At 50.7% G+C, this 15741-nt stretch overlaps 1 protein-coding gene across 3 annotated transcripts in view; it reads right to left on the bottom strand.

Moving 5' to 3' along the window:
- The window catches only part of Plpp4 (phospholipid phosphatase 4), a 115141-nt gene that overhangs the window by 71249 nt on the left and 28151 nt on the right, over positions 1-15741 (bottom strand). For all 3 annotated transcript variants that reach the window (XM_047553664.1, XM_047553662.1, XM_047553663.1), the window contains exon 2: positions 970-1078. In XM_047553664.1, coding sequence (XP_047409620.1) covers positions 970-1078 — 109 coding nt within the window. The remainder of the gene's footprint in view (positions 1-969; positions 1079-15741) is intronic.

Genomic DNA, 15741 nt, shown 5'->3' with positions numbered 1-15741 from the left:
GTTCTGGAACAGCCACCTCAATCCCTAGAGGCCAGGATACAATGACAGGTCATCAAGAATAGCCTTCAAACCACGAGGATGCCCATCCAGAAGTTACTTTACTGCTTAAATATCTCCTCTGCTACAGAGAGGTCTGATGGCAGTTCTCCAGGGGTTAATTAACAGCAGCACAAGAAGTCCTGGACACTCTACTCCCAACCTCCAGGGCAACCTCCTGGCAGAGACCTGAGCTCCAGAGCCGGCTAGTGGGATCTGGCACGGCTGCTCACCGTGAGTGGGACTCCAGGCAAGTTCCTTCTGCACTTACAACGTGTGGACAGGGGCCACACCTTCCTCACTGGGGTGGGATGGAACCAAGGGAAATGATCCTTCCTTGACCTCTCAGCTAAGGGTCTGGCATGTAGGAAGTGAGGAGTAAAAGTTTGTTACTGCCATACCACGTGGGAGGAGGCAAAGACAACCGCGGTGTACCCCCAGCTACTGGGTGGCTTGCCCATTTATGCTAGAAGGAAAGAGACAGGAGACACTCTCTGGGGTTAAGTCACATAGTAGCCTTACCAGTGGTCAACAAGTGACTGGCTGAAACCAGCACAGCTAATGGGGCTCCTGGCACCCAAGTCTGGCAAAATCAAGGCTTATCCTGAGAGGAGAGGGGACAGAAAATTCTTGTCACTGGCTTCTAGTCTTCCTTTACTGTCAGTATTTGGAAAGAGCTTGGCACAGCCCAGGGAAGGGAGTCCCTTCTCCTTCCAAAGTGTCGGGCGAGTTCTGGAGGACTTCCTGACAGCTGACGTGACCAAGCAGCACCATTATGATCTGGGACTGCATTTTTATTTGGTGGACTGCTCTCCTCTCTATTCCAAGCTGCTCTTCATCTTCAGCAGGGGTGAGAAGAGCAGAGATGAAAGCCCATTTGGTTCATCATCCTTGGGAAAGAGGTCAAATCGGCCATGAAATCATGGTACTTACAAACATGAGGCGGGTAGGTATGTTGTCTGATTGCACCAGAGGATTTTTATAGAGCCAGATCTCTTCCGGCTGGATGACTCTCTGGAATGGGTCCAAAAACTCCGTAAAACTGAAACAAAACAAAGAAAAATTCATGAATGCTGAGCCTTCCACAGCTGCCAGCAGACCCCAAAGGTAGCCACTCCTGCATGCCCTGGGAAGGATCCAGTCTTTAGGCGAAAGGAAAATGGGTGGCCCCTGATGGTTCTCTGCCAGTTCTAACAAGGGGAAAGTCGAAGAAGTCACTGAGACATGGCAGAATTTTCTGTTTCCATCTGCCAACAGGGACCAACTCCACAAGTAAGGAAATAGCCAAGACTCAAAGCAGCTGGAATCCGAATGTGGTGGTCCAGACAGGAGCCAGTCAGACCAGTAGCAGAGGCTGAGGGGATAAAACGAGGCTTGAGTTGGAACCAAGGAGAGGAAGCGCCTGGTTCAACTGGGTCATGTGTGCCCACTCAATCCCTCCAAATTACCCAGATGGCACCAGGCTGCCACCACACCACCACTAGGGGGCAGAGCAAGGATGAAAACCTTCCAAGAGAAGATGGTGGACTAGGACAGGAGAAATGCAAAGAGGAAAGTCAGGAAGGGAAAGGGAATGGCTGTATTCTGAATCTGCTGACACGACAGCTTTACACATCCCATTTGCTCCCCTCTTCTCCCTACTGAACCCATTCACACCCCAAGAACCCATAGCACTCAGCGCCCATGTTGCTCCTTCACTGGGTGGGCAATGATCAGCACTGGGCAGAGGAGGAAGGGGCTGAAAGAGCTCGCTTTTTAGGATCTCACCCCCTGGCCCTCCAACTCAATCCTTACTGACAATATCAATTGGCATGGCTCCAGACAGCTGGGGGGAGCCACAGGGCCAGGAGAATTTAAGGCTTTGAGTGACAGGCAGAGGAATTTGGATTTTAAGCCAATGAGAAATTCAGAAGATAGGATAAAAAAAATCAAACTGAAGGTGGTGGCCCTGGGAGTGGAGAGAGTGGGACTTGGAGCGGACAGGGAAGGGGGAGGATGGCTGGGAGGTCATGGCAGCTGTCCTGGCAGGAGACAAGGGAATAGCAGTAGGGAAGGACAGGCAGTTGGGTGGGTGGCGGTGGTCAGAGCCCATTCTAAAACCTTGGATTTGGGTTTCCAATAAAAGGGGTAGCAAGAACCAAGATGGAGCCAGGGAAGGAGGAGGGAAGAAGCTATCTTCTCCTCTAGGAACCATTTAGGTGTCCACTGTCCCTTTTTGCTTATGATTTCAGTAGTGAAAGTCACAGATCCTAGGAAAACCCTCAGTCTTGGGCAAACCAGGTTAGAGAGTCATCTTAAAGCTACCCCAGACTCTGGGCAGAGTCAAGAGACTTACATCATTGGTGTCCTTAGATTCAAGATGTTGTATGGTATGACCTGTCTGCATCTTTGGCCACACTGTAGGATGTAGAGGAGAGGGGCTGCCTCAGGACGAGAGGCTCAGAGCCCACTAGATGGTCACTGTAGGGGCTCAGACACTGCAAAAGGTGATTCTTGCTTGGGACCCTGAATAGTGTCAGTGTTGTTTAAGGCAGCTTTTTCACTGCTGTGATCAAATGACCTGACAAGAACAATTTTAGGGGAGGAAAAGTTTATTTGGGGCTCATGGTTTCAGAGGTCTTGTCCATAGATGGCCAGCTCCATTGTCTGGGCCCAAGGTGAGGCAGAACATCATGGCAGAAGGTGTGTGGTGGAGGAAAGCAGCTCAGAACCTGACACCAGGAAGCAGAGAGAAAGTCCCCTCACCATGGACAAATTGTAAATGCCAAAGCGCACCCCCAATGACTCACCTCCTCCAGCCACACCCTAGCTGCCTAGAGTTAATCCCTATCAGAAGGTTGATGTATTGGTTAGGTTAAGGCTCTCATAACCGGATCCTTTCCCATGCAAGTTTTGCATTGTCTCATGCCTGGGTTTTTGAGGGACACTTCATATAAATCATAACAGTAATATTCTCAATTTGATCAGCCTCATACACAATTTTAAAAGAATCTTGTCTTTAAGTGTGTCTTTTCCTCCTTCCTCCTACTACCTCCTCTGTGAAGTACTATGTCCTAAAAATCTGCATATTTATGTACTTTGAAGAATAAAGTGGTACCCATGAAAATTCTGCTCAGCACTGTGCCCCAGCGCCTCCACCTGGCACACAGGAGTCACTGGTAAATATTTGCCAGATCACCAAATGGGTCCTGCCAATAATTTACCAAGTCAAACCCAGAACACATCTAGTATAGTCTTGTCATAGTGCACAGAGAGCCCTTCACTGGTAGTGACTTCTGCTACCTGTCCAACACTTCCCGCAGAGCATGGCATAGGGCAGCACCCTGTCTGGGCATCAGGAAACCTACTCTTAGCCTCCAGCTCTCCTGTCAAGCTGCTCTGTACTGTAGGAAAAAAATAATGCCACTTCTGCTCTCATAGGATGTCAGTGTTCTCAGCTGTAACAGGGGAGGCTGGACTTAATCAGAAACCTTGAGTAGAGATGGCCAGAACTTTCTGGAGACACCCCACCCCAGAGCTACAGACAGGATGAACAGGACCTGATAATGTGGATTTTAAAATACTCCCCAGGTACCTTGGTGGGCTGCGAGTCCCTAGCACTGAAATGCATGATCCCTAGGTCCTGTGTCTCATCTGTAAAGAGAGGAGGCTTGGTGACTTAGCTCTCCTCTTGACAACCTTTCCAGGACAGGTTTTGGAGTCAGGCCCATCAGTGTTCCAATCCCGCTCTGACTGTGTGGCTCCTGGTGAGTCCTTTCCTTAACATCTCTGAGCCTTGGTTTCCTCACCTGTAAAATGGACACATCTTACAGAGTTGGAATGAAAACTAATGAAAGAATACACCTGGAATACCTAACATGAACAGAAACTAGTGTTTGATTGCCATTATCATTTTACTATAGCCTACATGTATATTTTTACCAGACAATTTTTAGGATTCCATTTGATTTTGTAACCTTCTATTCCCTGTTCCTAAGTGTTTCAAAAACATTTTAAATGAAATGAATTTTGTTTGAAAAATGTTTTTAAGTAGGTGTAACTGACTTGTGATAACTCAAGCTTCCAGAATACTCCAGTTGCTAACGCTGCATAACAGATCACCTCAAAACATTTTATTTTGTCAATGAGTTTACAGATTGGGAAACCGAGAGGGGTTCAGCTGAGCCGTTCTCAGAACCTCTCGTGTGGTCATAGGCCACGGCACTGGCTGGGCTGCGATCCCCCAGGGTGGGCCTGGGCTGTGACCCCCATCAAGATGGCCACCCAGATGGCCAGTCCTTGATGCTGGTTGTTGGCAGGGAGCCCAGCTGGAGCTGCCGCCAGAGCACCTACGGTGGTCTGTCCAGCACGGCTGTCCTGGGGTAGTCAGAATTCTGCATGGTCAACAGCTTCCCCCAGAGCTGGTGTCCCAAGAGCAGGCAGAAGCTGAGGGGCCTTTCTGACCTAGCCTCAGGAATCAGGTGTCACCCCTATCACATTCTATTAGTTAGGAGTTGTGACGGAAGCTCAGCTAGATCCCAAGCGGAAGAAATAGCTCTAGCTCTTGACGAGGGCATGGCAGGATCCCAGACAGAAAAGCAGGTGGATGTGGGACATGGCCACAGCTGCCTTTGAAACACAATCTGCCACCCACGGAGGAGCATTCACTATGATGCTCACATAGCCCTTGCTCTCTGAGACCCCTGAGCCTTGATTGCCATTCCTTCCCCACAGCAGGCCACGGGGCCAGGGAACTGGACGCAGGGTGCCCAGGCACGTCCCTTCCTCGCCTCGTCGGTCTCCCGGGTCTTACTTTGCTCTTGTCAATTTTGCTAAAGCCCGATGGACCCAGCCTTTGGGACAACCCCTCCCCCCACCCAAGCCGCTGCACTCAGAACACATCTATCAAGCAAATTATGTGCCCTGGGAGCAGCAGGGCCAACAAAGACAGATGTCCCTTCTCCAGCCAGCCCCCAGCGTCTGCTTGAGAATCCAGACTGAAAGGCAGTTGCTCAGAGGACCAAGGTCTTCAGGAAGCAAATGGGGGCCATGAGTGAGTAGGGAGGAATGGGACCCCCGGAGACATCCCAGGTGTTCCCTAGAAGGGCGGGTCCGAACCTGCAGACATCCTGCTGCAAACTCTTTGGAAGTGAGTGGAAACCCTGCGGCCAGGTGAGGAGAAAAGGTGTGGTCTGCAGTGGCTTCCTCCCCAGGCTCGCGACACCCTGAGCCCCCATGCCGGGTCAGTGGGTCCCAGGCTTCAGTGTGCCCAGGGATCACCCAGGGGTCCTGTGACTGCTGACCTAGACACGAGGAAGACCTGGGAGCTGGTCTTCCCAGTGAGCTTCCTGGTGACTCTGTGAGGTGAGGCTGCTGGTCCATCGACCAAATCTTGGGCACAAGAGGCCAGGGCGTCAGCACCACCTGAGTCTCGGGCCCACCCAGACCTACCTAATCAGACCTGCACTTGACAAGACCCTCAGAGGAGGCATGTGCACACTGCGGTTTGAGACTCACCGTTCTCGGGAAAAGCCAGGGGTTCCCAGCTGGGGCCAATTAAGGACCAGGTTGTCCTGTTTCGCCATACCCTCTCTTCACCTGCACTATTAGTTCTTTAGGTGGAATCCCTTTGTAAATGAAACCCATTGATTTTAGAAGAAATTTCATGTCACTCCTTAATTGTGAAATCAACATTCAGCTGGCTAACATCAACATATAAATGACTCATTCTATTGGATCCTAGACCATCCTACTCCTGGCACCCTGGGGAGAAGAGCTTGTGTCCAACAAGCCCGTCCCATGAAGGCCGGAAAGGATAGAAAGGAACTGGGGGGCCACTGACCTCCCGCCCAACTACGGCGTTAGGAAGATCATGTCCACGCCCGATCTGACTCACCTCGAGCCCCACTTGTGCAATGGCAGGAAACAAAATCACAAAAACCAAAAATGAAAGTTCAAAGGCACAGGAATCTGGGTGAAGAGGAGGGTGGCCCACCAGCACCACCAACTCCTGGGAGAGTCAGCATGTTCCCGGCCATTGTAGTGGCCAGTGTCCCTGAGTTTTCAAGGAGAGGCTGAAGTCCAGCACTTCTTTGATCCCTGGCGAGTATGTAAAAATACTTAGTTTACTTTTATTTCCAATAAATCCAGTACAGATAAAAACATCTTATTGCCCAAAAGGCTCTGGCAGGTCTCAATACACACTCCTCCAAGGCTGAAGTCACACCTGTTATTCTACCGTGACTGGCACGTCCCATCTGCAGAGCCTCAGCTAAGGGAGAAAGAGCGGTGGTGACCATGGGCATAAGACAGGACCCTCTGCGCTTGATCTCAGGTGTCACTGCCCCAGCTGGTAGCACGGTATGTTTGAGAGTGGGGTCGGACTTCTACACCTTCATCAGAAAGGAAGAGCCCTGTGCCAGAGCAAATCCAACAGGTCGCAAGTCATTTATCAATCATTTAAAAGCACCATTATCTTCATCGTTATCAATAACCCTGGATTCAGCAGCCAGCGCCAGTCTAAACCCCAGATCAGGGACTCTTTCCCTCTTATAAGCATGACATGTGACATGTGACATGACATGTGACCTGCTGCTGGCATGGTTCCACTTCATAGGAATCCAAAATACACAGTGTCTGAAGTGTGTAGGTCAAAGGTCTGCGTGAAACTATGGTGTGGCTACTAAACAAAACACGTGATCTTCTTTCATGAAAACCTCAATGGACCAAAGTCAAGTACCTTGCTGGGTTTTAGTAGTATTCATGCTTTGGTTTGTTTGCTGTCAGAGTCGAATAATTCTCTTAATCTATGCAAGTCTTAAGTGGCACAGGGGAGATGGTACCGCTGCGTTCTCCTCGGTTTTCTCAGATACACTTTGAAAAAGTTGGAAAACACACATAATGAAAATTCAAAGCTGTAATTCTACCTTTATACAAGCAACTCTCTTTTTAATTCACTCAGAGGCCATGCAGGGGAGAGATGCCTAAATCCTCCTTCACTGCATCTCATGATACAACATACACAAACACAACATGCACAATATACACACAACATGCACAAGCATACGACGTGCACACGGACCTTAAGCCCAAATTTAAGTGCACAGAAGGCAAGTAAAAGCCTGTGATATTTGAAGACGCAGGGAGAATCCTCTAAAATTAACTGAAATGAAAAAGAGGCCAAGGAGGATCAGATGCCAACAAAGGATGAGAGGTAGGCAGGGTGTAAGTAGGCGGAAGTCGAAGCCAAACAACAGAAAACTAAGCGCCTTTTCCCTTGTATGGACCTAGGTGCTTTCCCGTCAATCATAAGGTCACCGCCTGCCTCCCCTCCTGGCCACCTGAAGCTTCACCTACAAGCAGCAGATGCAAGTCCAGGCACCACTGGGGAACCGCCAGGCTCCCTACCTGCCTGGCACCAGCAAGCACGCGGTTCTGCCCCTGGAGGACCCAGGCCCTGGCCAGCTGGGGCAGCACTAGACTCTCACGGGATAAGCACTCGCTCACACCCACTCATGTGCACACACAGGTGTGCGTGCACACACACACACACTGCCACTGTCCCCAGGGTTAGTACCATTTCCACAGCTCCACCTGACTTCAGCAGTCTCAGAGGCCTATCTGGCCACACAGGCAGGGCATAGATGGGGACAGACAGTGGACTATCATCTTTGTCAACTGCTTTTTCACTCAACAAATAGTCACCGTGTGTCTACGATATGCCAGTTACCATCCTGTGACACTGTGACGTCTAGAGTCGGGAATCCTGAGTCTTCAGCTACAGGCCTCAGAACATCCACACGTAAGACTGCCACCCGCTCTGCTTTGAGATGTCTGCTTTGTGGCGTCTCAGTAGTGGAACCTATTAGATGTCCCCTCCCAGAGCCGCTGATGAGACCCTGGTCCTCTAGGGATATTTCCAAGTCTGTAGCTATCACTGTCCACATGCTGAATACGGCAACAGATTCAGCCCAAAGTGGGGAACCCAGAGGAATGGCCAATCACACTAGCAGGAGTAGCAAGTCTCTGAACAAGAGACAGATGCCACTGTCACCCGGGGCCTCTTCCGACTCAAGAAGTGAAGTTCACAAAGCCCCAGGCTCCCCACCTAAAAGGTTCTGTGGATTTGCCAATGACCCTTAGCCCTTGTTCCTGATGACAGGCCTCTTTCAGGACAGGCTGACACTCCAGGGGCGAGAAGCCCCATGCTACACAGTCTTCTCCATCCTTCCCTGCCACGCATCTCAGAGATCAGACACAAATATAAACCGACCGAGATCGTTAGACCTGGTTCAAATCCATGCTTTGGCATTTGACAGCTGGACAGCTGAAGAAAAACCACTTCACCTCTCTGAGACCTCATGAGCCCCTGCCCCAGGAGGACCACAAAAAGCCCTCATCATTTGGCCATTCCATGAGCAAACAATGGCCCAGAAAGTTACTTTCAACTCTTGAGAGCTAAAGGAAACAAAACAAAACAAAACAAAAAATGCATGACGTACAATAAAAATAAATGAATTAAAAAAGCCTTCCGGGTGAGGGACAACAGAACAGCGTTTCCCAGCTGCACTACTGACCTGTCCTCCCAGCCAGCCCCCCGGGCAAGGGGAGAACCCTCACAAGTGGGCACAGGATGTGGTCAACAGCAGCACAGGCTTGGTGCCAGACGTACTGGATTTTTCATTAGTCCTGGGAAGCGGGGGTGGACGCAGTGATGGAGAGAACACGCGGGTGACTCTCTCTGCGGGCCAGTGAACCTGCTGCCTGCCACTGGTCAGGACTTGAACTGGAGCAGCTGGCAATCCCCAAACACAAAGTGGCAGCAGGAATAGCGACCATAAGTAAGCCGCCCCCATAGGAGCCACCCTGGGCCAACCTCCTCACTCCAGGTTTTCAACATGGCTTTGTTTAATCCTCGTGTAACCGGCTGAGGCAGGAAGGGCCAATCTTCCCATTTCAGAAAGGAGGGCACTGAGACCATGAGGCGTGGGTGGCCGTCTAAGCCACGCGCAGCGCACCCGGTATCCACCGGTTCCGCACTGCGACTGGAGGGGGTCAAGGAACTCGCTCTCCACCGGCTCAGTGGCATTGGCAATTCCTTTAAAAAGAGACAAACTTCCCCTAAAAAAGACAGACATAGGGTCTCACTGGGGAATTGCACCTGCTGATCTCCATCCTCGCTCGGGGAACATCCGCAATTAGATTTATGCAGAAGGCAGTTTCTTCTTGTTGGGAAGAAGAGAGAAAAGAAGTGCAGGGAGGGAGGTGGGAAGAGGAAAGGCCATGAAGGTGCCCCCGCCGCTGTCCTCTCCTACCTGTCAGGCAGTGGCCCTGCCCCGCCCCTCACCTGGAGAGGGGAGGACCTCAGCCCTGAGCCCTCCCAGGACCAGCCCAGGATCAGCTCCAGGGACTCCCACCCCCGTGGCGGTGGTCCCTTCCACTCTGGGAGCAGCCTCCCAGAAGAAACGAGGCAGAGCCTTTGCAAGAGCAAGTTCCCATGGAGGCAGAGCCTGGATCCCAACCCGTCTCCTCACTCTTTCAAAGGTGGGGCACAGATCTGGTGGCAGCTGTCTGGGTTGGGTTTCCGTTCATCCCTTACCAGCCATGCCATCTCTCAGGCCTCAGTTTCCTCATCTGTAAGTAGTGCTGATCATAGCGCCCACCAGGGCAGGTTGCATACTAACCCAGGTACCCTGTGACCCAAGCTCAGAAGGGTATTAAGTATGGGCAGTGAAAAGCCTAAAATTAAGGCCCAATGTTATATTCCACCTTGACATCTGAAGTCAGAGGGTGTCACATGTCCTAGCCACAAGGGAACAGTATCCCCTAGCCAGACAGGCTTTTCTGTAGAGGGGACAGGCACAGTTCCTGTGTATCCCTGAGGAGTGGGTTTCAGTCCATGCCAACCCACAGGATTATCCAAACAAGCCACTTACACCCTCCCGTGGGAACCAGAGGACACCCCACCCTCGTGACACTGCAAAGTCTGCCTCCCACCACCCTGGCTCGTCCCCTTGTGCCTATGTGGCCCTGAATGACATGCAGAAATATGAGTGTACGTAACAAAAAAAATTGCTGATGACCTCATCTGTCCAGCTCGGGGACAGATTCCGGGGCAGGAATCCCTCCCTCCACACCAGGGTGATCAGGATGCAATTTGGACATGTATCCCCTGCTAGACCCTCCTGCGCATGCCAGGGTGGGATGGTGTGAGTGGCAGGACATGGGTGGGATGTGTGAGCCAAGCCTGGAGATGTCCATCTGTCCAGCTTTCAGACCCAGAAAGCAAAAGGACTGGCAGAGAGCAGCTCAGGCACGGGCTGCCTAGATGGAGCAAAGCCACCAACTCAAAGATTCTCCCTGCTCATCCCCACACTCCTGCAGCTCTTAGGGAAAGCGCACTACTCGCATTCCCTACCTTTTCTGGACCCACAGACCCTCCTTTTGTGCCCTGACACAGTGAGACCTGAAGTACATACGTGGCCCCCATGAAGCATTCCTTCCAAGCGTGCATCCAGCCAGCCTTTGGACCCAACGGCAACAGAAGAACAAATAAAACATCCCCAAGGAAGGATCGGATAATCTCAGGGAGAAAGGTGGAAGGAAGATTCCAGATTTCAAAAGTCTGAACAGAAAAAACAACCAAATGCAACATGTATGTTTTAACTGGGTCCTGAGTGGAAAAAAAAATCAAAAGTTATAATAAGGAAACTTGGAAAAGGACTGGGGGGAACAGGAGGCTGAAGAATGAGCTGTAGCAGGTGACGTCAGGGGAGGACTACTCATTCCCTGGTGCAGTATCAGGGTGCAGGACATGGGCATGTAGACACTGTCTTCTTTTTAGAAGCAACTGAATCTGGAGAATTTAGGACCATGATGGGCCATCAACTTAATTTCAAATAATTCAGAAAATATGTATATGTAAACGTACAAACAGAGACAGCAAAGATGACAAAATGTTAATCACAAAGTCTAGGTGGAGCATGTGGGAGGTCATTCTAGGCTTTCAACCAATCTGTAAACTTGAAATAATTCAGGATAAAATGTTGGCATAGAAAGATCCAGAAGCAGGACCTCAAAAAGAGGGGGTGGGGGACACAGAAGAGAGCAATGCCATGAAAGATCAATGGTTGGCAGCCAGAGCCCTGGAGCTGCAGAGCCTGCTTCTGCCCGGCCACTTACCAGCCATGTGACCTTGGGAAAGCAGAGACACTCTCTGAGCCCTGCTGCCTCCGTGACCTGCCTTCCGGGCCGGATCAAGGTAACGCAGAATGAGCCTGGCCGGGAGCCGGGCCACGCCATCCTCACCGTATGTTCCCTCCTGCAGGAGCTGGTCCCCAGCAGCATATTTGAAACCACTTCTCCTTCACAGAAAAACAGCACGTCCAAAGGCACCGCAGCAGGGCGCAGGCATGATGGAAGCCGAGCGCACACAACATGTGGGAACCACATGCAGCACCTCAGAAGTCCTAACATGCAGAGCATGCATTTCCAGACTTTTCTGCAGAGGATGCCTTGCAAGTAAACTACAGAAGACAGGAAATGTGTTCATGCCCCGACCACAAACAGAAAACGCTGGTCCACGGACCAGGCTGTGCAGAGCGATTGATCAGGGTCCAGTCCCACTCTCCCCACCTGGGGCACGCAGCTAAATCCCCCACTGCACAGGAAAATGGGCAAACACCCCACTGGGAAGTGGTGAGGATTTGGGGTGATTTTCAGGACCCACCGGAGGAACTCAGCAATGGCATTAACGCTACTAATCACTGAAAAATTCCGAAAAACCAGAAATCATTCCTAAGAAATGTGTATAGCAAATAAGGTGTGCTCATTACTTGGATCGTAATTTTTAAAATTATTGTTAATATCATTGGATATTTCAAAGAGTGTTTGGGAAGTTGTCTTTGTTGTTTGGTTGACTTTTTTTATGTTCTGCCTAAAGTTACATAATGAAGTACATCGTATCTTTGAAACGACGTCATATCTGGAGCTGGCTTTAAAAAACTCCCCCAAAGGGAGAAGAGGGGAAAAAACGAAAGGAAAGTGCTGAGGGCTGGTGGAGGGCGTCCGCACATTGCCACAGTGAGTTCTGTAGAATGGTTTTGCTCTCCGGTCACTGATACACTACAAAATCCAGAGTTCCATCAGCCTAAGCGGCAGCCTGCTCCTGGCAATATTGAGCCTCAAATTGGATTTCGGTTAAGTATAACAATAGGAAGAGTAATAAGAAAAATCAGAAGGAAGAAAGAAGGGCAGGAAAAGAAAATCAGAAACAGAAAGAGAGAAACCAGAAAGATCAGGTCATTCACAAAATGAGTCACCTTTAAAAGCCTTCAGGCTAAAGCTGCCCTCGATCCCAGGGCCCCAAGGAGCTGAGGAGCCCCCTCCCTGGCTCAGATGCTACCCTGCATGCCTCCGAACCCCTGCGGTAGCAGGCAACTCAGGGCACAGCCAGTATGTCGGGCTTGTGACTCAGGGAAATCTGTAGAATCTGCCTCCCAGAGCCACGACCCCACCCAGCACAAGCTGCCCCCTCTCCTAGCAGAGCCTGCAGCACAGACCTAGGTACCAAACACCCACTCTGAGCCTAACAGTTCTCCCACCAGAAGGGATGCTTACCACAGGGAAACAGGGGCCACACCAAAAGAAGACCTGGTAAGAGATGGACAAGGGAGACAGGGGTACTCTGCTCAGAGACCTCAGCCTGCAATTAGTCTCTGACCATGTCCAGTGAAATGTTTGTTCCTGGATTGCATGGGGGTCTTCAGGAACTCAACTGGAGCCCACCGCACTCTGGAATCTTCTACATACATAGCCTAGACCAGGTCACCCTAAATCCCAGGTTTTATCCCCAGGTTGTACACAAGGGGCTCTGGGCAGAGAAGAAAGCCACTCAACATTCAGGGGAAAAGTATAGAGGGAACTTAATTTGGAGGGGTTTCTGATGCCATTTTAACTAAAACACACAGAGAGCACCGGCACCTGCCAGGGGCCTGGCAGTGTCTTTGAGATTTTCCTAAGTAACCTCCTCTGAATTTTCTGGGTGCCAGAGGGCAACAGCACAGGCCACATCTGGTCTTTCTGCTGCTGAGACTTCAAGGACCCGAAACCAGTGCAGTACTGACCTGAGCCCTGACCACTGCTCTATCACCTCCTTACCCCACAGAAGGATAAGGCTGTGTTTTCCTAGCATGATCTCCTGGTGGGTCGACCAGTGGCAAAAGTTGAATATACACAATGGAACAGCCACAAACCAGAAGGCTCAGGCCTGGGGAGAGCCCATGGTCACACAGGAGGCTGAGGGCAGGGACCCAGGACAGGGTTGAGGACCCGAGGGTGGGAGGTCACCTCTGATAACCAGCTTCCTGCTGTGCGCCAGCCCACGGGGCACCACGCAGTGGGGAAGGCATCCTTCCCTCCACCCGGAGGACTCCTCAGGGAAGCTTGTGGCTTTGAAGTAGCTAAGGAATCCTCCTTTTTTGCCCCAAAAGGTGTTTGCTGATGGGAGCACCCCTGGGCTTTTCCACGGCCACCTTCACTGAAAACTGTTAACTGCTTAACATAAAGGCAGTGGCAACACAGTCCTGTGGACCTGGACTTGATTTTGGAAGGTCAGAGACAACCTGGGTCCCCGCCAGTGGCCAGCACCCAAGGCCAAGACCACCAGTGGCTGCCTGTTGGTACAAATGGGCTCCATGAATAATTGAGCTGTTTCCCTGAAACCTTCCCAAGAAGAAGAGGAGAAGTAACAGCATCGTCTTCATTGCCGCAAAGATTCAGTGGCCCCAGAAGAATGGAAGGGCCATGGTAAAACGTCAGCTCCAAAAGGGCCACGGGGATTTGTATCTGCTTCTGATGAGAGCGGTATGGCCAGCACAGAGCCTGGCATGCAGTAGGTGCTCGGTAAGTATTTGTTGAATCTGTGGCTGAAGAAATAAATCCATGACGGCTCCTCTATAAAGGCCCGATCCTCTGCCAGCAGAGGCCGGCAGCTGGCAGCCCTTGGGCTGAATAAGCCTGTTGCTGTTTGGTTTGGGCTAATCCATGGTATAAAAAAAAGTAATCCTTGGCCAATATTTAAAAATCAGGAGCTTTTACATGAAAAAATTCCGGGCTTCAGTTGAAGAATTCAGTCTGGTCACTCTGGGGCTCCATCCCTCCGAGGCAACAGCCAGTCAAAGAAACTAGGCAGTAGCTGCCCACTTTGGATAAGGCAAATGCCCACCCCATGGTGATCCCCACCCAGCCATTTGATTGTGACCTACTTCATCTCAATGTGCAGTGTGGCACATGTGGTCCCTTCTCATGGCTACTCAGGCTTGTGGCTAGTCGATCTGGGGGGTGGGGCAGCTAATAGTCACCAGGACCCAGCCAGATGCTCCTCACACCTTATCGCAATCATTGCTCACAAGTGAAAAGCAGGCACTATCTCCATTTTCCAGAGAGAGAAACTGAGGCTTAAACAGGTTTCTTGACCTGCCCGAAGTCATTTAGCTAATAAGAGCAAAACTGAGATGCAAATTCCCAACCCTTGTCTTGGGCTATTTTCACTATGGCCACTTCTGGAAAATGGGGAGTGAGAGGAGTAGGGGCAATGGGTGGGCTGAAGACCACCTGGCTCCATGGAGGACACAGTGGGAGGACCCAGAGCCTGCCCGGGAGCACCAGGGTGCAGGCTGGTGCTAGTTAGCAGCACTGGACTGCTAACCAGCAGGGAACCACTGGCTACTTTGTCATTAAGGAAGTCACCCTTTTGGCACCCATACCTCTGCACTGGTGAAATGGACTCGTGTTTACTTATCCCTTTATGCGTGCAGCCAGGGAGTTCAGTGAACAGCACAGATTCTGAAACAGGCTTCCTTGGGTTGAGCCAGAGCACTTTCCTTCTGTGGGTCTCAGTTTCTTTGACTGTGAAAGAACTGTTGTCAATAAGATGACTGGCACATGTCAGCAGACCTAGGAAACGTAACCATCAGGGTTCATTCCTTCACCCATCCATTCAACACATGGTGACGTCCCACCCACATGGCAGAACTGCTATGGGACTCAAATAGGGTAAGAAACGGAAGCATTTTATAACCTGGCACCACGCTAAGGGTGCTGGCACTGACCCTGGGCTCCTCCCTGCCCTCCTGTTCTTGTATTGCTCTCCCCGCTCACGTGCTCTTCCCAGCTCTGCTTTTCTCTGTCCAAGTCCTTCACGAAGGCCATCCTTTGGCTCTTGGTCCTTCTCCCGTGGGAACCACCTGTGCTCCTGGGGCCTGTTCCTATCAAACTGTCCATTCCTAAGTTCTCACTCCCTCCTGTCTTAGATCTCCAGTTGCCCTTGGGCATGAAGGTTTCATGTAGGCATAAAAAGCAAGTCAAGTTCCAAGTGGGAAGCTCACTCCCACCACCACGGGGAGCTGGGACACTTGCGTTCTGTTCCTGGCTTAGCTGCTAAGGCAATTTGAGCAAATCATTTACTCTTTCTCTGTTCCTCATTTTTCTCTTAAGGAGCTGAACTAGACAACTTTTTCTTTTCTTTTCATCTCCATGCTGTGACTCTTCCCTCCCAGACCAGAGAGAATCCAGAAGTTCTAGAACCTTCTACATTCCAGGGCCCCACGAAGCACTTAACACCTGTTATTTCACTCAGACCTTACCACACCATCCAAGATTACTTTGTCTACCAAGGGCTGATTCTAAAGATCAAGTATCACTGGTAAAAGGGAGCCAATAACAAGC

The sequence above is a fragment of the Sciurus carolinensis genome, chromosome 5 (genome assembly GCF_902686445.1).
Source record: "Sciurus carolinensis chromosome 5, mSciCar1.2, whole genome shotgun sequence".
NCBI lineage: Eukaryota > Metazoa > Chordata > Mammalia > Rodentia > Sciuridae > Sciurus > Sciurus carolinensis.
The sequence above is the reverse complement of the archived record's forward strand: the minus strand, read 5'-3'. Positions and strand labels throughout refer to the sequence as shown.